The sequence below is a fragment of the Carcharodon carcharias genome, chromosome 3 (genome assembly GCF_017639515.1).
Source record: "Carcharodon carcharias isolate sCarCar2 chromosome 3, sCarCar2.pri, whole genome shotgun sequence".
Lineage (NCBI taxonomy): Eukaryota > Metazoa > Chordata > Chondrichthyes > Lamniformes > Lamnidae > Carcharodon > Carcharodon carcharias.
Window position 1 is genome coordinate 8,694,489 of NC_054469.1, and position 23,078 is coordinate 8,717,566.

General features: G+C 42.9%; 1 protein-coding gene across 1 annotated transcript; it reads right to left on the reverse strand.

Annotated features, from left to right (window-relative positions):
- Window positions 1-19,716: 19,716 nt before the first annotated feature.
- On the reverse strand, window positions 19,717-22,051 carry LOC121276516 (transcriptional repressor scratch 1-like). Its single transcript, XM_041185016.1, has 2 exons — window positions 21,898-22,051; window positions 19,717-20,444 (listed from the first exon to the last, which is right to left on the reverse strand). The coding sequence occupies exons 1-2, from the start codon at window positions 22,049-22,051 to the stop codon at window positions 19,717-19,719; spliced, it is 882 nt and encodes a 293-aa protein (XP_041040950.1).
- Window positions 22,052-23,078: the final 1,027 nt, after the last annotated feature.

Below are 23,078 nucleotides of genomic sequence, written 5' to 3' on the forward strand. Positions count from 1 at the left end.
AATGCATTACCCGAGAGTGTGGTGGAGGCAGAGTCAATTGGAAAAGGAATTGGATAATTACCTGAAGAGAAACAATTTGCAGGACTAGAGAGGAAGGTAGGGGAGTGGGACTAGCTCTTTTCATCCTTGCCATGGATTCCCATTAGACCATAAGACATAGGAGCAGAAGTAGGCCATTCAGCCCATCGAGTCTGCTCCATCATTCAATGAGATCATGACTGATCTGATAATCCTCAACTCCACTTTCCTGCCTTTTCCCCATAACCCTTGATTCCCATACTGATTAAAAATCTGTCTCAATCTTGAATATACTTAACAACCCAGCCTCTACAGCCCTCTGGGGTAAAGAATGCCACAGATTCACTACCCTCAGTAGAAATTCCTCCTCATCTCTATTTTAAATGGGTGACCCCTTACTCTGAGATTATGCCCTCTGGTCCTAGACTCTCCCACAAGGGGAAACAACCTCTCAGTATCTACCCTGTCAAGCCCTCTAAGAATCTTATATGTTTCAATAAGGTCGCTCTCATTCTTCTAAACTCCAATGAGGACAGGCCCAACCTATCCAACCTCTCCTCATAAGAAAATCCCTCCATACCCGGGATCAACCCAGTGAACCTTCTCTGCACTGCCTCCAATGCCAGTATATCTTTCCTTAGATAAGTGGACCAAAACTGTTCACAGTATTCTAGGTTGTGGTCTAAATAGTGCCTTGTATAGTTTTAGCAAGCCTTCCCTATTTTTATACTTCATTCCCTTTGAAATAAAGGTCAAAATTCCATTTGCTTCCCTATTACCTGTTGAACTTGTATGTTAGCTTTTTGTGATTCATACACAAGGACCCCAAATTCCTCTGTGCTTCAGCTTTCTGCAGTCTTTCTCCATTTAAATAATATTCAGCTCCTCTATTCTTCCTGCCAAAGTGCATAACCTCACATTTACCCACATTATATTTCATCTGCCAAGTTTTTGCCCACTCACTGAACCTGTCTATATCCCTCTGTAGACCCCTTGTGTCATCCTCACCACTTGCCTTCCCACCTATTTTTGTGTCATCCACAAACTTGATGATGGTACATTAATTTCCTTCATCCAAGTCATTAACATATATTGTAAATAATTGTGGCCCCAGCACTGATCACTGTGGTGTTCCACTAGTTACAGGTTGCCATCATGAAAATGCCCCCATTATCCCAACTCTGTCTTCTATTAGTTAGCCAATCCTCTATCCATGCTAATATATTACCCCGAACACTATGGGATCTTATCTTATTAAGTAGCCTTATGTGCGGTACCTTATCGAGCATCTTTTGGAAATCCAAAAATATTACATCTACTAGTCTCCCTTTATCTATCCTGCTTGTTACCTCCTCAAAGAATTCTAATGAGTTTGTCAGGCATGCTTTCCCCTAAATGCTCTGCTATCCATCCTATATAATAGACTCTAACATTTTCCCAATGACGGATGTTAAGTTAGCTGGCCTATAGTTACCTGACGCCCACTTTGGGATCAGCCAGGGCCACTCAGCTCCTGACCTCATTACAGCCTTGGTTCAAACATGGACAAAAGAGCTGAACTGCCGAGGTGAGGTGAGGGTGACTGCCCTTGACACCATGTCGCATTTGACCGATGGTGGCATCAAGGAGCCCCAGCAAAACTGGAGTCAATGGGAATCAGGGGGAAAACTCTCCACTGGTTGGAGTCATACCTAGCACAAAGGAAGATGGTTGTGGTTGTTGGAGGTCAGTCATCTCAGCTCCAGGACATCACTGCAGGAGTTCCTCAGGGTAGTGTCCTCGGCCCAACCATCTTCAGCTGTTTCATCAATGACCTTCCTTCCATCATAATGTCAGAAGTGGGGATGTTCGCTGATGATTGCACAATGTTCAGCACCATTCACGACTCCTCAGATACTGAAGCAGTCCATGCCCAAATGCAGCAAGAGCTGGACAATATCCAGGCTTGGGCTGACAAGTGGCAAGTAACATTCACGCCACACAAGTGCCTGGCAATGACCATCTCCAACAAGAGAGAATTCAACCATCACCCCCTGATGTTCAATGGCATTACCATTGCTGAATCCCCTACTATCAACATCCTGAGGGTTACCATTGACCAGAAACTGAACCGGACTAGCCACATAAATATCGTGGCTACAAGAGCAGGTCAGAAGCTAGGAATCCTGTATGGGTAACTCACCTCCTGACTCCCCAAAGCCTGACCACCATCAACAAGGCACAAGTCAGGAATGTGATGGAATACTCTGCAGGAATTCACCAAGGCTCCTTCAACAGCACCTCCCGAACCCACAACCCCTACCATCTAGAAGGACAAGGGCAGCAGATGGATGGGAACACCACCAGCTGCAAGTTCCCCTCCAAGTCACTCATCAACCTGACTTGGAAATGTATCACCGTTCCTTCGCTGTCGCTGGCTCAAAATCCTGGAACTCCCTTCCTAACAGCACCATGGGTGTACCTACACCACATGGACTGCAGCGGTTCAAGAAGGCAGCTCACCACCACCTGCTCAAGGGCAACTAGGGATGGGCAATAAATGCTGGCCCAGCCAGCGAAGCCCACATCCCATGGATGAATTTTAAAAAACAGTTCTTTGTCTTACCCCCTTTTTGAATAAGGGTGTTACATTGGCAGTTTTCCATCCTCTGGGACTTTTCCAGAATCTAAGGATTCTCGGAAGATTGCTACCAATGCTTTCACTATCTCTGTAGCTGCTTCCTTTAATATCCTAGGATGTAACGCATCAGGTCCAGGGGACTTATCATCCTTTAGCCCCATTAGTTTCCCTAGTACTTTTTGTCTAGTGATAGTTATTGTATTTATTTCCTCCCCCTCCACCCCCATTTGTCTCTTGCTTATTCGGTAGTTTTGGAAAGCTATTAGTGTCGGGGAGGCTATTTCCCTGTATCTACCCTATCAAATCTTTTTATTGGTTTAAAGACCTCAGTTTGATCACTCCCTCCAAATTGATGGAAACACAATTCAAGTATCTGCAATGAAAACAAAAAATGCTGGAAAAACTCAGCAGGTCTGACAGCATCTGATCTGAAGAAGATCCGTCCAGAGTCGAAACGTTATCTCTGTCTCTCTCTCTCCACAGATGCTGTGAGACCTGCTGAGCTTTTCCAGCATTTTTTGTTTTTGTTTTGGATTTCCAGCATCCGCAGTATTTTGCCTTTATTCAAGTATCTGCAACCGGTCCTCATAATCAAAGCTTTTAAACCCTGGTATCATTGTGCTGAAGCTGCACCAATCACCCACCAAGGTCAGTGTATCTACCTCGAGGTATGATGCGCACAACCAAACACAGTTACTTTACTCATTTGGTCGTACAGAACTTGAGTATTCCTGAAAGAAGAATATGCTGTCGAAGTTTTTCATCTTGCACTCATCAGGACAGATGCAAGAATATCAATTCTAAAGGGAACAATACTGAATAAGAGGGGGCTGATTGGTTGGCAAGTGGTCTCTGATTAGTAGGGGCATTGCCATGAGAATGCACCAGGGAACAATTAACTGCCAAGCTTTTGTTTAAATGCAGATCAGGCAGGTTGACTCTGATTGGTCAAGGCATTGGCATGGGGAATGGACCAGGGAATTCTGTCCCCAGAGTCCACTTTCCAACCAATCAGCACTCTTTTTCATGCAGTATATCTTATTATTCCCTTTATAGCTGGTAATCTTGCATTTGTCCTGATGAGAGTAAGACAAAAAGCTTTGACAGCATGTCTCTTTTTTTGGCAATACCATTGCTCTAGGTGGGTTCTGACCAAGGCTCTGAATAATTGTAGAATTACTTCCTCAGTTTAGATTTCAACCCCACTGAGATAAAAGAAATCAGGAGTGTCTAATCCCATTAAAAGGACAGCCATTACTGATTATTAAAGCTGGGAACAGTTTGACATTAATTAATATAACTTATTGAATAACTAACCCCGGGTTGCTAAGTAGATGCCATGTACTTAGATTTGTTAAGGTGCCCCATCAAAGGTCATTGCAGAAAATAAAAGCTCATGGTGTAGGTGGTAACATATTGGCATGGATAGAAGATTGGCTACCTAACAGGAAACAGAGAGTAGGCATAAATAGGTATTTTTCTGGTTGGCAGGATGCAACAAGTTGTGTGCCACATGGATCTGTGCTGGGGCCCCAACTTTTTACAATTTATATAAATGACTTGGATGAAGGGAATGGTTGCTAAATTTGCTGATGATACAAAGGTAGGTAAGAAAGTAAGTTGTGAAGAGGACATAAGGAGGCTACAAAGGATCGTAGATATAGGTTAAGTGAGCGGGCAAAGATCTGGCAAATGGAATATAACGTGGGAAAATGTGAAATTGTTCATTTTGGCAGGAAGAATAAAAAAGGAAGCTTATTATCTAAATGGTGAGAGATTGCAGAACCTTGAGATGCAGAGGAACCTGGGTGCCCAGCACATGAATCACAAAAGGTTAGCTTGCAGGTACAGGAAGTGATTAGGAAAGCTAATAGAATGTTATCATTTATTATGAGGGGAATTGAGTAGAAAAGTAGGGATGTTATGTTTCAGTTGTACAGGACACTGGTGAGACCACATTAGAGAACTGTGAACATCAGTATTAGTCTCCTTACTTAAGGAAGAATGTAATTGCATTGGAAACAGTTCAGAAAAAGTTGGCTAAACTAATACCAGGAATGGGTGGGTTGTCTTATGAGGAAAGGTTGGACAGGTTACACTTGCATCCGCTGGAGTTTAGAAGAGTAAGAGGTGACTTGATTGAAACATATAATATCCTGAGGGGTCTGGACAGGGTGGATGTGGAGAGGGTGTTTCCTCTTGTGGGAGAATCTAGAACTAGGGGTCACTGTTTAAAAATAAAGGGTCGCTCATTTATGACAGAGATGAGGAGAATTTTTCTTCTCTCAGAGGGTTGTGAGTCTTTGGACATCTCTTCATCAAAAGACAGTGGAAGCAGTGTTTTTGAATATTTTTAAGGAAGAGCTTGATTTCTGCTTTAAAGGGGGTGAAAGGTTATTGGGAGTAGGCGGGAAGTTACAATCAGATTAGCCATGAGCTTATTGAATGGTGGAGCAGGCTCGAAGGGCCGGGTAGTCAACTCCTGCCTCTAATTATGTAAGCTCGTACATATGTATAAGTATATGGATTTTCAGAAAGTGCCTGACAATGTATCTCATAGAAATTTTAGGAAAAAATTCAAACCTGTAATATAAGAAGAAATATAGCAACCTGGATAGCAAGTCGTTTGGAAGACAGGAAATCAGTCTTTAAGGTAAATGAGTGTTGCTCAGATTGGAGAAAGTTGTAATTGATGTGAGCCCCAGGCATAAGTGTCATGTAAACTGTGGATCATGATTTACTTATATACCAGTTTATAATTAGGATGTGGTATAGGGAACATAATCTGATCATTACCAGCAACTTTTTTAGCTCTGAAGAACTCGAAACGTTAACTCTGTCTTTCTCTCCACAGATGCTGTCAGACCTGCTGAGTTTTTCCAGAATTTTTTGTTTTTGTTTCAGATTTCCAGCATCCGCAGTATTTTGCCTTTGCCTTAATCTGATCATTGTTTTTTTGCAATTTCCACAAAAGTAGGGAGGTCTGGCAGACGGTGAAGACAGCTGTAAATAAAATCGATAAAGATGTGGCGTAATGGGCTGACATGTGGCAGATGCAATTTAATGTGGATAATTATCAGGCACTACATTACCAGAGAAGAATAGACACAGAATGGATAGACACTGAAGGGTGTGGTTGAACAGAGAGAATTACACATTTAAATACACAATTCTCTGAAAGTATAACATGGCCAAACCATAAAAATAGCAACAACAGTTTATACTTAGAAAATTAGAAAATAAGAGTGAAAGAATGATGATAATTTAGCACTAAACATTGGTTAGGCCACAGATGGAGGACAATGTGCTGTTTGGGGGAAATTATAGAAATTATTAAAGTATAGAAAGGATATTAAAACAGAAGTGACCATTCAACATAGATCAAGGAAAGAAACCTGCTGTCCTTACCTGGTCTGGCCTACCTGTGACTCCAGACCCACATCAATGTGGTTGACTCTGAACTGCCCTCTGAAATGGCTGAGCCAGCCACTCAGTTGTATCAAATTGCAGCGATAAAGTTGAATCAGAATAAAACTGTACAGATCATCTGGCATCGAGCTAGGCACTAGAAACAGCACAAACACACCCCCTGCCCAGTTAACGCTGCAAAGCCCTCCTCATTATCATCGGGAGATTTGAGCCAAAATCAGGAGATCGGTCCCGTGGACTAGTCACAAAACAGCTTGACATAGTCATACTCACTGAATCATACCTTACATGCAAGTGCCAGCCTACTGGTGGCATAATGGTAATGTCATGAGACTGGTAACCCATATGGTGGCCTAGTCTAATGTTCTGGGGACATGGGTTCAAATCTCACCATGGCAGCTAGTAGAATTTAAACTCAATTAAGCTAGTCTCATTAACGGTGGCCACAAAACTATTGTCAATATTAAGGATACCATCCATCATATTGTTGCGGCACAACCACCGCGTTAAATTGGATAGGTTTAGATCAAATCTAGCTTTTTTTATATCTGTTCATGGGATGTGGGCATCACTGGCTAGGCCAGAATTTATTTCCCATCCCTAATTGCCTTTGAGAAGGTGGTGGTGAGCTGCCTTCTTGAACTGCTGCAGTCCATGTGGTGTAGGTACCCCCACTGTGCTGTTAGGGAGGGGGTTCCAGGATTTTGATCTAGCAACAGTGAAGGAACGGTGATATATTTCCAAGTCAGTCTGGTGAGTGACTTGGAGGAGAACTTGTATGTGGTGGTGTTCCCATCTGCCTGCTGCCCTTGTCCTTCGAGATAGTAGTGGCCGTGGGTTTTGAAGGTGCTGTCTGAGGAGTATTGCTTAGTTCCTGCAGTGCATATTGTAGGTGATACACACTGCTGCCAAACCTGGGCATGCATAAGGTGTTGTGGGCCAACAGCAGCAGGATTGTATACAAGCACAATCTGTAACTTTATGGCCTGGCATATACCCGACTCCACTATTACCATCCAGTTGGGGGATCAACCCTGGTTCAATGAAGAATGTAGGAGGGCATGCCAGGAGCAGCATACCTAAAAATGGGGTGCTAACCTGATGAAACTATAACACAGGACTACTTGCATACCAAACAGTGAAGGCAGCATGCAATAGACAGAGCTAAGTGACTCCACAATCAATTGATCAGATCTAAGCTCCTCAGTCCTGCCACATCCAGTCCTGATTGTGGTGGAGAATTTAACAACTCACTAGAGGAGGAGGCTCCACAAATATCCCCATCCTCAATGATGGGGGAACCTAGCACATCATGCAAAAGACAAGGTCAATGAATTTGCAACTATTCAGCCAGAGGTGCCTAGTGGATGATCCCTCTTGGCCTCCTCCTGAGGTCCCCAGCATTACAGGTTGTCTTCAGCAACCTTCAGAATGATTCATTCCACATGACATTAAGGAATGGCTGAAGGCATTGGATACACCAAAGACTATGGGCCCTGACAATATCCCAGCAATAGTACTGCAGACTTGTGCTCCAGGACTGGTGCACCCCTAGCCAAGCTGTTCCAGTACAGCTACACCACTGGCATCTAACTGACAATGCGGAAAATTGCCCAGGTATGTCCTGCACACAAATCCAACTCAGCCAATTACCATGAGTCTTCTCTCAATCATAGGAACATAGAATTAGGAGCAGGAGTAGGCCATTCAGCCCTTCGAGCCTGCTGTGCCATTCAATAAGGTCAAGGCTGCTCTGGATGTGGTCTCAACTCCACTTTCCTGTCTGTCCCCTATAACCCTTGACTCCTTTGTCTGTCAATAATCCATCTAACTCAAGCCTTGATTATATTCAATGACCCAGCCTCCATTGCTCTCTGGGGAAGAGGATTCCACAGATTAATGACCCTCTGAGTATACAATAACTATAACTGTAAGAACTCAATCCTCGTTGCTCCCAAACTCATACCCCAAATCGAATGAAGCATCAGGACACTCATAGAAGCTCATCTCCTACAATGTACATCTTTGGGTGGCTATTTTCTGTTGACCGGATAGTTCTGCTTTGCCAGCAGCTGCTCAACGATCCTGTTTTGAGGAATGTTTGATCATCACTGCCTGTAATGTGTCCTTCACAACTACAATCAAACCAAATATTTATCCAGCTTTTTCAAATCTGTTTCTAACTATTAAGAACACTGCTTCCTATATTTGCCAATGTCCTGGGCTGTTCCCAATTTATTTAATCTCCAACCCCTCCCCGCCAAAGAAAATCCCTTTCATCTCTCGTCTTTCTTGATTGCTTTAAATTAATTTCCTCTAATCCGACACTCACATTCCGGTGAAATTGCCCTGCTTACTTCTACGCCATCCATCTCAGCCCCTCCTAGCTATCCATTTTTAACCACTAGCTACTAAATTCCTGCCCATCAGCTCAGCAGAAATGATGAGGCCGGATAAATTTGCTGCACTGCTCCTGTTACTAACTAACGTATTTCTTTCCCGCAGAGGTCCCCAGTGAGCAGCTGCAAAGAATGTCCAGATAAATCAAATGTCATCGCTGTTACTAACCCAACTTTAGACTACCATGCGCCAGTGATATAGAACAAGATATCTGGCCACAACAGAGTCCTGATGCCTGCTTGCAGTGGATCTAAAACTGAAGAAAACCACAACTTCAAATTAAAATTATAATGTACACGGAAACAAGAAGCTTCCATTTCTATAGCACCCTTCACAACCTAAGGACGAATGCTCTGGGGACCTGGGTTCAAATCCCACCACAGCAGATGGTGAAATTTGACTTCAATAAGAATCTGGAATTAAAAGTCTAATGATGACCAAGAAACCATTGCTGATTGTCATAAAACCCCATCTGGTTCACTTTAGGGAAGGAAATCTGCCATCCTTACCTGGTCTGGCCTACATGTGACTCCAGACCCACAGCAATGGGGCTGACTTTTAAATGCCCTCTGAATAAGGGCAATTAGGGATGGGCAATAAATGCTGGCCTAGCTAGTGATGTCCACACCCCATGAACAAATAAAAAAGAAATGATTAGTAAAGAGCTCCTGAATGTAGTCACTATTGTAATGTAGGTAATAGAGCTGCTGATTTACACCCAGCAAGTTCCCACCAGCAGCAGAGAGTTGATCAGATCATTTGTTGTCAGTGCCACTGATCAGGGGAATAAAGGGAGAATGTCTCTGCTCATGTTCAAGAAGTGTCACATGATCTTTCAAGTGCACCTGAGAGGGAAGATGAGACCTGAATCCCATCCCAAAGACATCAGCTTCGACAATGCGGAACTCCATCAGTATTCCATCGGCTTATTAGTCTGGATTATTGGCTCAAACCCCTAGAGTGGGTCTTGAACTCATGACCTTCTGCCTCAGAGGTCAATGTAAGTCATGGGTGACACATATTTCTACATTTAAGTACATGATGTGGAATAGGAAGAAATCATCAAGTTGGATCCTCCTAATTCAGTTTGCAAGTTACCCTGCTGTGCATGTTTTCTATTGGATTTGATCTATTAAGAAAACAAAACTGAACATTTTTGCAATCAGCCACCAATGAACTATCTATCAAGCCCATTATTCATGCATATTAAAAGTTGGTGAAGAGATAACAAAGACATTATTACATATATTAAAATAAAATCATTAGGAAAGGGAATAGTGACCTGGCAGACAGCTAATCTGGTTCCTATACATTAAAAGGGAGACCGGACAAGTCCAAGGAACAATAGGCCAATTAGCTTAATGTTCGTCATAGGGAAGATAATGAAATCCTTGTTTAAAAATGTAATAGAAAATTATCGAGAAACTGAAAATACAATGAAAAATAGCTTAGATTTCTCAGGGAAGGTCACGCTTGATGAAGCTTTTGAATCTTTTGAAGTAGTAATGAAAATGTAGATATAGGTAATGTAGTAGATGTAATATATCTGGAATCTCAAAATCTTCAAGAAAGGAATGCACAGCAGAATCATGGTTAAGGTCCGAATGTACAGAGTCTGAGGACAACTGGCTGAATGGATAGCAAGCTGGCTACAAAACAGAAATCAGAGAGAAGGGGTTAAAGGAGGTGCTGAAAAAGAGACATCTTGCTGAAGCTTTTGGTCTTGCACGAATTTCCCCACATGGCAATGCCTTGTCCAATCAGAGTCAACTTGCCAACCAATCAGAACCCTTTTCCCTTGCAGTATAAATTGTTGTGATTGTTTGAAATTTGGCATTCTTGTGTTTGTCCTGATGAGTGCAAGACAAAAGGCTTCAGCAACGTGTCTCTCTTTTCAGCAAGGTTTGGGTTAAAGGTAGTTACTTAGATTGGCAAATGGTGGGAATTGGTGTGCCACAAGGGTAGGTGCTAGAAACACCCCTGCTCATCATTTTCATAAATGATTTGGAATTGGGAAGTGGGGGTACAATTTCAAAATTTGTGGATGACTTGGGAAGTGTAGTTAACCCAGGGGAAGACAACAAATACTGGGCAACATTCATATAACTGTGGAATCGCCATGTAATTGCCAAATGAACTTTAATATAGATCGACAGGAGATGGTACATTTTGGTAGCAAGAATAAGACCATATGTTATACTTGCATAGAACCTTGATTGGACCAGGCTTAGAATATTGTGAACAGTTCAGATCTCCACATTTTTGAAAGGTCATAGAGGCACCAGAGCAGGTGCAAAAAAGATTTACTCACACAATAACAGAACTGAGAGGTTTAAGCCTATCAGGAAAGACGGGAAAAGCTTCTGTTAATATGTTGGAAGCAGTTCAAAGAAGGGTTATTAACTAATACCAGGAATGGGGCGGGGGGGTTGGGGGGGGGCGGTTTGTCTTATGTGGAAAAGTTAGACAGGCTAGGCTTGTATCCGCTGGAGTTGAGAAGAGTAAGAGATGACTTAATTGAAATATGTAAGATCCTGAGGATCTTGACAAGGTGGATGTGGACCTGAAAAGGTCTTTATGATTATTAAAGCATTTTATTGGAGGGATGTAGAGAAGGTGTTTTCACTTGCAGAAGAAATTAAAACTAGGAGCCATAAATATATGATAGTCACTAATAGATCCAATAGGGCATTCAGGGAAAATGTCTTTACCTAGTGAATAGTTGGAATGTGGAACTCTACCATTAGTATAGGTGATTAGTACAGATGCAGTTAAAGTGAAGCTGGATAATCAGGTGAGAGAGAAAGGAATAGAAGGATGGGTAAGTGAGGACACATGGATCTGTGTTGAACCTAATAGTCTGTTTTCATGCTGTATTTCTTTTATTCATGGGGTGGGACGTGGGCATTGGCAAGACCGGCATTTATTCTGCACCTCTAACTGCCCTTGCACTTAAGAGTTAACATGTAGGCCAGAGCAGGTAAAGACCATAGATTTCCTTCCCGAAGGACATTAGCTTTTGTAGTCATCATCAGACTTTCAATTCCAGATTTTTTTTTATTGAATTCAAATGTCTCCATCTGCTATGGTGGGATTTCAACCCCAGTCCCTGCTTCTTCTAGAATACTAATCCAGTGATGATACCACTATGCCACCACCTCCCCTGTCCTGGGCTATGGTAGTGTAATGTTACTGGACTACTGCTCCAGAAGCCTGGCATAATGATCTGGAGGCGGGAATTCAAACCCAACTGTGGAATTTGAATTCAGTTAATTAAATAATGCAGAATTAAAAGCTAGTCTTAGTAAAGGTGACCATTAAACTACCAGATTGTTGTAAAAACTCATCTAGTTTATTCACAGCCTGAAGGGAAGGAAATCTGCTGACATTATTTGGTCTGGCCTACATGTTTGGCTCCAGACCCAAAGCTGGTGACTCCTAACTGTCCTCGGGAATGTCCTAGCAATTTGTATCTTAAGGACAATTAGGAATTTACAATAAATGCTGAATTTGCCAACAGTGCCCACATCTGGTGAATGAATAATCGGAGAAATACAGTATGTAATACAAACATGAATAAATTTGAAAGGGCTCACACCTGCTATTTCCATAGTCCAATGATGTCCAAGGTAGCACCTGCTGACTTTGCTCTATTAATCACCTCAAATCCTGGCCTTAACTAAATAGTTACTCTACTCCTCTTGACAAGAGTCAGTGCGCTGGCTTTTTGTTAATAGAAATTTTACCAACAGAAGTAAACCATTCAGCCCAGGCAACTGCTCAGTCACTTAAATAGATCGTGGCCGATATACACCTAATCCATTTCCTTCCTTTTCTCTGAATCACTTGATACTCTGACATACAAACTAGGAGCAGGAGTAGGCCACTCGGCCCCTCGAGCCTGCTCCGCCATTCAATAAGATCATGGCTGATCTGATCTGATTGACTCCACATTCCTGCCTACCCCTGATAACCTTTCACTGCCTTGCTTATCAAGAATCTATCAACCTCTGCCTTTAACATTTTCAAAGATTCTGCTTCTATCACCTTTTCAGGAAGGGAGTTCTGAAGACTCACTACCCTTTGTGAGAAAAAATTTCTCCTCATCTCTGTTCTTAAATGGACAGCCCCTTATTTTTAAACAGTGACCCCTAGTTCTAGATTCTCCCACAAGAGGAAGCATCCTCTTCACATCCATCCTGTTCAGACCCTTCAGTATCTTATATGTTTCAATCAAGCCGTCTTTTACTTTTCTAAACTCCAGTGGATACAAGCCTAACCTGTCCAACCTTTCCTCATAAGAAAACCTGCCCATTCCTGGTATTAGTTTAGCCAACCTTCTCTGAACTGCTTCCAACATATTAACATCCTTCTTAAATAGGGAGACCAATACTGTACACAGTACTCCAGGTGTGGTCTCATTTGTATTCTGTATAACTGAAGTACAACCTCCCTACTTTATATTCAATTCTCCTCACAATAAGTGCCAACATTCTATTAGCTTTCCTAATTACCTGCTGCACCTGCATACTGGCATTTGTGATTCATGCACTAGGACACCCAGATCCCTCCACATCTCAGAACTCTGCAATCTCTCACCATTTAGATAATATGCTTTTTTTATTTTTCCTGCCAAAATGAACAATTTCACACTTTCCCACATTATACTCCATTCATCAGATCATTGCCCACTCACTTAACCTATCTATATCTCTTTGTAGCCTCCTTAAGTCCTCTTCACATCTTACTTTCCTACCTATCTTTGCATCATCAGCAAATTTAGCAACCATAGCTTTGGTTCCCTCATCCAAATAACTTATATAAATTGTAAAAAGTTGAGATCCCAGCAATGATCCCTGTGGCACACCACTCGTTACATCTTGCCAATCAGAAAAAGACCCATTCATGCCTACTCTCTGTTCTCTGGTAGCTAGCCAATCTTCTATCCATGCCAAAAAGTGACCTTTGCCACGAGCTTTTATTTTTTGCAATAACCTTTGATGTGGCAGCTTATCAGTGCCTTCGGGAAATCTAAGTGCAGTACATCCACTGGTTCCCCTTTATCCACAGCATATGCTAATTCTTCAAAGAACTCCAATAAATTGGTTAGACATGATTTCCCTTTCACAAAACCATGTTGACTCTGCCTGATTACTTGGAACTTTTCCAAGTGCCTTGACCTAGCTACTACAATGTAGTTGCTGAACAGTATTGATTGGGAGAATAGGGGGCTGTTCATTCCTGGCCTCTGCCAAGTTAGCAAGTCTCAGCTGCAGCAGTGCCCTAAAGCTGTGGGGCTATTGGATGGGGGAACCAATGTGGATCCCTGCTCTTTACATCACTGCCCTACATGTGTGGATTGTGGGTGATGGTAGAGTCCAATGTGAAGCCCATCATGGATGATCAGTCTGCTGACAATCAATAGCTAATCGAAGTTTAACCATTCATGTGAGGATCTGGAATGCTGCAGTTTCTGTAGGAACCTTGGAGTCAGTACATTGAGGAGAAAAGGAGAGAAAACCGGGGAAAGTATGATGTAGGGAGTGAATGGAAGCAGTGTAAACTGATTTGAAATAGATTACACTCCAGAAATCTGCAATATCATTGGAAAATATTCTGATCTCTAGATGCTCTTAAGGTTAGGCAACATGATACTCACAGCTGATATTAAATAGCCTGCTTATTCTACATTATCTCTGCCTCTGCGCACTTAAAACAGGCCTCTTGTCAATTCTCAATCTCCTTTTCTTCAAGTAGGTGAGTTTAATATTTTAAGCTTATCTTCTTTAGCTGGATGTCAACCCATGGTCTTGACCTTGTTACTCCAGATCCAAACTTGTCCTTACAGGTCAATACCTTTGTGAGGTAAAACAGTCCAAGGTCTGGATCTGACCTCGTATTTTCCTTATGCAGGTTATGGTTACCTGGTTTGGCTTTTAGTCTAAACTCTTTGAGATTCATCCCAGTACTTAACCAACTTTATTGACAAGCCCTGCACTGGTTTGATACTTTGTTTTTATTCTTTATTCTCTCATGGGATGTGGGTGTTGCTGGCAAAGCTAGCATTTGTTGTCCATCCCTCGTTGCCCTTGAACTGAGTGGTTTGCTAGTCCATTTCAGGCAGTTAAGAGACAACCACATTGCTGTGGGTCTGGAGTCACATGTAGGCCAGACCAGGTAAGGACGGCAGATTTCCTTCCCTAAAGGGTATTAGTGAACAAGATGGGTTTTTTTTTAAAACAATCAGTGATAGTTGTCAAATGTCACCATCGCTGAGACTAACTTTATATTTCCAGGTATATTAATGTTATTCAGATTTCACCACCTTTCATGGTGGGATTTGAACCCGTGTCCCCAGAGCATTAGCCTGGAAGACTGAAATAAAAACAGAAAGTGCTGGAAAAACTCAGCAGGTCTGGCAGCATCTGTGGAGAGAGAAAAACAGAGTTAATGTTTCGAGTCCAAAATGGCCCTTCTTCAGAATTGGGTTACTAGTCCAGTGACATTACCATGACACACCAACACCCCCTGAAGTAATGGACTTTTCATCTCTTCTTTATCAACCAGCTACATTCCTGGTATGCATTTCCTGCACCTATGTGAAACATCTTGCCTCTATCTACGTTGGACAACCATGTACTAGATTTACTCATGTCCCTTTCAGGGCTATTGATGACCCTTATGCCAATCACATGACTATATAGCTGGACCATATCATGAAGTCTGATAATATTACTAGTCTTTTTTAGGGATTTGAATAAGGCAATATGAAGGTTTACATTGTAGTTAGGAATAAGTTAGGAATATTCTTTATGGCTTATGGTGTCGCTAAAACCTTTCTCTAAATATTTCCCAGAAACACATTCATCAATATGTCATGTTCTACCTTTCATAGAGCCTTACAGATCAGTAGGTCCTTCGGCCCATTGTTGATGGCTCTTTAAAGGAGCTATGCAATTTGTCCCACTTAACTGCCCTTCTCTATAACCCTGATAATGTTTCCTTTTCAAGTGTATATCCAATTCCTTATTAGAAGTTATGATTGAATCTGCTTTCACCACTCTTTTGCCTGTCCATTCCAGATCCCAACAACTCCCTGTGTAAAAATAAACTCTCCTCATCTCCCCCTTTCCCAATTCTCTTCAATCGGTGTCCCTCTGTTTCCCGACCGTCCTGTCACTGGAGACAGCCTCTCCTCATTTACTCCATTAAAACCCTTCACAACTTTGAACACCTCTGCAAAACTAGCCCTCTGTTCTAGGGGAACAATCCCAGATTCTCGAGTCTCTCCACAAACCCCAGGTCGCCCACACCATGAACCCATCCATTTGGATTGCAGCCTGTAACTCGCTCCCAAGCCTTCATTACTTGATATAGATTTGCATCCCATATAAACTAATATGAAGTATCCAAGAGTCTCATTAAACTGTAAACTTGTAATTATTCTCAATCATTTCTCCATTGCAATCACATTATGCTCCAATGCGAGCGCTTTAATGGGATGAGATTCAAATATTTGATTTTAAAAATTAATAAGCATTTTATATGGAAATCCCACCAAAACTCTATCTCTGACTCCAACGTCTAACTGTGTCATAATACAACCCTGCTTAGTTCTCCAATGCCCATCTGCTCACCCCCCTGGGTCTCTCTGAACCCAGTGAACTAGCTCTGGCGGCACTGCGGGATCGCTCGGAAGGGTCGATTCCGGCCCACTGTCTTAAACTGTACAGTCCTGACGGAAAATATCACGGAGTAAAGATGAGTTCTCATGAACACCAATGGAAACCAATGAATCCAGGAAAAAGATATTGTGGCAGAGTCATTGACCAGGCTTCGGCCGGATTCGATGCTGCTGTTAAAGTACATTTATCCTGGATGTTTACAGTTTGGTCAAGTTTGGCAGCCTCCTCGCGCCTTCCGACAATAACGAAACAGAACAGTACCGAGCGGTGACTTGAGGCATAAAGGCAATGATTGATCTGTAGGGATTATGTTCCTCCAATGACTGAACTAACACCCGAGCTGGTGTGATGTGCCTCTTTGCAGCCATCTGCTGATCAGTTTCTCTTCAATTTCACACCAATCCAACCAGGGCAATGGTTAAAGAAAAAGCTTTTAAATAACTGATCATCACCATGATGCCTCTCGTGTTTTTCCCTTTTTGCCTCTCTTTCGCTCTCTGTCTCTCTGCTTACTTTGTCTCTCTCACTTTCTCTCTCTGCCTCTCTCATACTCTCCCTCCCTCTCTCTGTCTCTCTGTCTCCTACTCTCCCTCCCTCTCTCCGTCTCTCTCATACTCTCCCTTTCTCTCTGTCTGAGTCTCTCCTACTCTCCCTCTCTCTCTGCCTCTCTCTCCTATTCTCCCCCTCTCTCTCTCTGTCTCTTTCCTACTCTCCCTCTCTGTCTCTCCCTTCCCTCTTTTTGGCTTTCTCCCCTCTTTCTCACTCGCCCTCTATACTCCCTTTTTCCTTTGCCTCTTTTTCTCTCTCCTCTGTCTCCCTCTGCTACTTTCTCTTTTTCTCTCTTTTCTCTCTCTGACTCTCTCTCTGTTTCTGTCTCTCTCTCTCTGTCTACTCATCCATGTCCCTCTGTCTTTCTTTTTCCCCCGTGTCTCTTTTTGCCTCTCTCACCCACTCGCCATCTATTTCTATTTCTGCCTGCCCAACTGTCTTCATCTTTCTCTCTCTTCCTCTTCATGTCTCTCCCCTTCCTCTCTCTCTCTCTTTCCCCTTCGTCCCCCTTCTCTCTGTATGAGACAAAAGAAAGACAAATCGCTTCTGACAGTGGGAAAGAATTAAATGCTGTTGCAGACCACAGCTACACTACTCCACACGGGGACCACAGGGCTGTGAGCTGAAGGGTCGTTACAGCCAACATTTTGAGGGATAGCCTAACGCTGTGCCGGCCCTTTAACACACAGAGACAACAGTTCCTAAAAAAAACAGCTAGAAAGCAGGATACAGATTGCAGCAAAGGGCCAGTGACATTTCTTTTAAAGGGGGGAAGCAACACAGTGACAATAAGTGAAAGGTCTGAACTGGGCATATCATTAATTGATTCACAATCACGTTTTAAACCTGGATTTACCCTACCCTTGGTGCTTTTGCTGGTCAATCGGATCGGTCGCCGGCATCTTAAATCGCAGTGACCTACTATAAGGGTATAAAACACAGGAGCTGCGGGGTGATATTGGCGCAGATATTTGGATTGTTGGATATTTTGTGTGGGGAGAGGAGTGCCGGGGTGGGTGGGTGAGAAGGAAGGGGATGTGCTGTGAACAACACAGATGTCTGGCTATGGCTATTGTGCAGCTTCAGTGCCCAAGGGGTGAGGGGGGCGGGGTGGGGGTGGGGGTGAGGGTGGGGGCGGGGGGGCGGTGGTGGGGGGTGAAAGAACCGGCGGATAATTGTGAGGCCCCGAAAAGTGTCAGGGTCTGGCAATTGTTAACACATTCCGACTACGTGACCAGGTTACCTATTCGCCAATCGCCATCAAATAGATTTTTTTAAAAAAACCCACTACCTGTTACAATATCAACCTGTTACTACCCAGGTTAGCACAAGTGGGGCTCGGAGCAGGAACTTTAGCTTCCAATCATTGCGACGGATATTTAATATGTATAAAAAATTGGAAAAATGACAAGGCATACATCATATATTAAGAATTGTCTTTATTAATTATTATTATTCATTTTAATTATGAAGTGCGCCATAATGTCTGGTGTCATTGTGCTTACAACCGTCATTTCAGATACTGGCTTAAAAATTCCCGTGAAAATTTCCCCCAGAAACTGGGAGGGTTAAACACTTTTTACAATTTGTAAAAATCCTGTTTTTTTTTGTTTTTAAGTTGCAAATGTTATTTACAAGACTTCCTACGACATACAGTTCTCCTGTGTGCGTGTGTTCGTGTGTTGCTTAAATGGTTATTATTAATAATTACAATTCCTACTACCTGAATCTAGGAATCCAACATTTAGTGCTACCGGGTGTAAACCTAAAATGGAATAAGACAGAGTAAGACGGTAATGGGAGTGCGTTGAAAGTGATTTTACTGCGTCTTGTTCATATATCAAAAGTCATTGAATGGCTGGGAGCTGTTCAATCAGCACCATAAAGACCATCCCCTAATACCACAATGGAACAAAGGCAGCCAACGTTAAAATGGAAGATTCATTTGTCTTAAATCCTATAAGACTACATTGGAAAGTTCCCTGATATTAATCATTTATTATTATTATCCTAAATAACTGTCTTACTATTCAGAATACTGGATTAAAATGTACCTGATTTTGCTGCTTATCCAAATACTATCTTTTCTCTTAAAAATATCATGCATCAAATAATTATTGCTCTATAGCATAGTTCAGGCTCCTACGTGAAATATTGCCCTCAAAACTGACTACATTATTTAATTCTTATGATTTTTATCATCTTCTTGCAAAAAATTCAAAATATAGTTATCTTACAATTGGCATAGATTGAATACTGTTACATGCATAAAATGCAAATGGTTCGACGAAAATGATCGAACCGAAGTTTGTTTCCGTCTCTCCCTCTGAAAGTGGCAAGCGCTTTGGCATGTCAGTAACAGATTGGCAACCTGTTAAATACTGAACCGATTCTGATTCAATAATGAAATAATTCGGCAAATAAATAAATAAAGTGCAACTCAATCAGTCAAAACAAAAAAAATCTTCAAACTGCGTTTCAAGCGAGAAAGAGTGCAAGGAGAGGGTCATTGATAGGAAGATCAAACAAACTGTCACTGAATAAATAAATTAAATAATTCATAAATAAACAAACCATTTTGTTACCGGTAATGTTACCTCAAAGACGAGGGGGGAGGGGCCTATTTCTGGTCGTTGGCAAAAGTACATCATTGTCCTCCGATTCTTTTTTTTTAAAAAAAAGGTTTGACCTCTTAATAGTTACAAACACCTTTACTGCCCTCGCTGAATTTCAGCGAGTGATTTGGCAAGGGTCGAAACTCTACAGCTTGAGTTAGGAAGTTGCTCTGTATAGTCTATTCGAAGATGGCAAACAGGTTTCATTTTTGTCTTCAGTTCTTTCTTATAGAAAATATTTTTAGATGTGCTATAACGCGTAGCAATTTTCTCCCCCTCTTGTATTTCGTGTTCCTTTCAGGGTTCCTTTACGTTTGAGGGGTTTGGGGTAATCGGTGGGGGAAGGGTGGGGGGGCGTGACAGGGGCGGGGTGGGTAGGAGGAACAAGAGAGGGTGAAGATCAGGCTTCGACTGCGTTCAGTACAGGGACAGCGCCTTTAAAACAGGCGGATTCATAATGCTTGTTCAGATAGGACTTCAAAGCAAAGGTCTTGTTGCACCGTTTGCACTTGAAGTGTTTGAAAGCTGAATGAGTTTGCATGTGGGCTCTGAGGTTGGAGCGGTCAGCAAAGGCTTTACCACAATGAGCGCACCCGAAAGGTTTCTCCCCGGTGTGAGACCGCATGTGACCTTGGAGGAGCCAGGGTCTGCTGAAGGCTTTGCCGCAGATTTCACACTTGTGCTTGAGGTCGTGGGTCAGGAGGTGCATGGCCATGGCCGGCATGGATACATAGACCTTGGCACAGGTCGGACACTTCTTGGCCATCTTACTGTCCAAGCTTCGGTGGGTCTGCTTGTGCCGACTCAAGTTGGACGAGGTGGCATAGGTCTTCCCGCACTCGTTGCATGTGTGACGCTGAATTGTGCTCCTGGGGCCGGCAATGGCCTTCCTCCTCGATCTGCCGTCAGTGATGAAGAAGGCATCCACCGTGTAGCCTTCGCTCACCGCAGCATCCCCGTTGATATAGCCGGTTGTAATCCCCGATTGTGGGCTGTCTGGTGGCTCCGAGTCTGGGACTCCGTACTCACCGTGAACCGCTGCATAGATAGGCTCGGACGAAGACAGTTTAATCGCGTTCTGTGGGTCTCCATCGTAAACGGAAGGCGTGATATAGTCACTGATGTACCCTGACGATTAAAAGAGAGAGAGAGAGAGAGATGGAAATCTTTGTTCACTTAGAGGTCACGGCAGGAATCATCATGTCCTTAAATACAGCCTCCTTTTTTTTTGCAGTTTCTGCTATTTATATACCGCAACAAGCAAACTGCAGTTTGCAATTTATTTTTAGTAACATTACAACTGGGGACAAAAGCTAGGGCCCATGCGCTAGAAATGTAACCCGCCTCACCAAATGACTTCACAGGAAACGAGCCAATAACATGAACATTGCATTTAGCTCCGAGTTGCCGTTTCTGTGTGTGTATATCTATATCTATATATATATATATATATGAATAAAATAATTGCATTTAATTCGTTTCAAGTACACGCTCACGCACACAATAACAATCATCACAGCGCCTATCGCAGGAGAGTGGGCAGTTGATGTGAGCAGGGCCGCATTCCAGTGAATGAAACTCGATTTCAGAGCGATCAACAAGCTGTTCAGTCTCACTGCCTTTGTAACACCGTCAGATGTAAAATCCAATTTAGACGCAACATCGGGTCAGCGAGATAGAATGCACGGTGCCTGCGATTACAAGCCCTGCCAATGAAGTCCCATTGTGTCCTTAAACAAACATTGCAACGCCAAGGGACAGCATGGTCCATGGTTCTGCGTGTGGCGTATGCAGCACTAAATAAAGCTATCGTGACAATCACAGAAATGAGAAATATACTGTGAAATAAAATCAAAACATACACACCAACACACGCGCACAGAGATCCTTTGTTAACATCAAACCGCTAGAACCGGAGTCAAAGCTGAGGGACAAGTGTAAGTCAGGGTTTTCGAATCGATTTTTGTTTAAATTTCATTTGTCTGAAGATGCAACAAGCGTGATTGTATTGTTATTAATAATATATTACACAAAGGTTGGTTCCTGGCAGTTGGAGCAAGGAACGGCCCACCGAGGTGCCGGTAGACCATTGCCTGCGCTCATAGATGTACTGCGGTCTTTTCCAACTTTCTCTCCTCTGCCTCTAGGTGCAGCCAGTTGCTACACGCGAGGTTGTCACCTCTTTACATTTAGAAGATGAACACAGAATCCTCTCTCTAAAACTCCCCTGTTTAAAAAAAAAACAGGAAAGCGACTGGCATCCAAAGGTTTGACAAAAGTATACATTCAAATTAGAGAAACCTATTTTTTTTTATTAAAAGCGGGAGGGAGCCGCATCAAGAAACAATGCAATCAATGAAAACATCATTCTTGGATAAATACCTCAAAATATTACACGCAATGCGTAAAATGCTTACAGAGGCTTATTTTTGCACACATCCCTGATGCAGTTATTCCAACGAGGAGATTTTTTTCCGCTTATGTTTGGTGTTAATCTTTGCAAATGCGGCGTGGAGAATAGAGAGATTGAGAAACGATGGTGCACGCCACAGCAACAGATCAAAGGACGGGAAGCATTTACCTTTTTCGTGCAATCGGGCAGTTAGGCTTCCAACGTTATTGGTGGCGCGTCTGCCATAAGCGTTATCGTAGTCTGAGGTCGGCGATGGGATGCTGGTTGTAGGAGATGGGAAATCATCAAGCTTGACTTTCTTAACCAGGAAGGAGCGCGGCATGTTTTCCTTCTGCAGATCCGTGTGGGGCAGAGAGCAGGATATACTTTCAGCGATTCCGTATGCTTGCTTAGCAGGGGAAGAGTCCCGGGTTGTAGTTTCAGAACTGTCGTGCTCCCAACAGCTCCTGTGCTGGGGGTGGGAGAGCCTCGGGTTTGATTTCAGCACTGTGGACAGCTCCCAGCGGCTCCTTTTGCTGGGGCAGTCCCGGGTTGCAGTTTCAGCACTGTGGACAGCTCTCCGCGGCTCTCTGCTCCGCTCCTTCCTGAGGCTGGCTGAAGGATGAGAATGAATTCTACAGGCTGTGAGGTCAGCAGCTGTAGGTTTTATACAGTCGCGATCAGGTGGTAAATGGAAATGCTTAATTCAGTCCATCAAAAATTCTCTGGGGATCCACATTACGCCAGACGAATTCAATTTTTCGTTTGCTGTCGCCGCACTCCCCTTTTCTCCCTCCCTCCATTTTTTTCAAGAATGCCTCGAATTCACATTGGTGGTTGAATCACAGATCAAAAAGGTTTAATTCTCTGGACTGTGCTGATCGAATTCTGGATAGGACCTTAATGTCTGATAGGATTTCAATGTCAGTTATTGCTGCTGTCTTTTCAGCCCGGAGTTTGTGGGTTCAAGCCATCAATTGAGCTAATAGCCCAGGCTAACAACTCAGTGAAGGAATGAGGGAGTGCTGCACTGCCAGGGATGCCGTCTGTCAGACCAGATGCTAAATTGAAACTTCCCCTTTCCTGCCCAGTTGAATATTAAAGATCCTATGGCACTGGTGGAGAGCAGGAAGCTCTCTTGGTGTCTTGGTTAATAATCCCATCTTAACTAAAAGCGATAATTTGTGCGCTTGAGGTTCTGGCTGTTGAATTTGACAGTCTTCCTCTTAGACAGTCCCCTGGAAATGAGGGTGACTTGTCTCCGCTCTACTTCAATGGGTTCTGAGATGGCTGATAAGTGCAATGTGTGATCTGCAGATTCTGCTGCACTTGGGTCAGATGGTGTTGAAGGGTTGGGTAGGGGGGTCTCT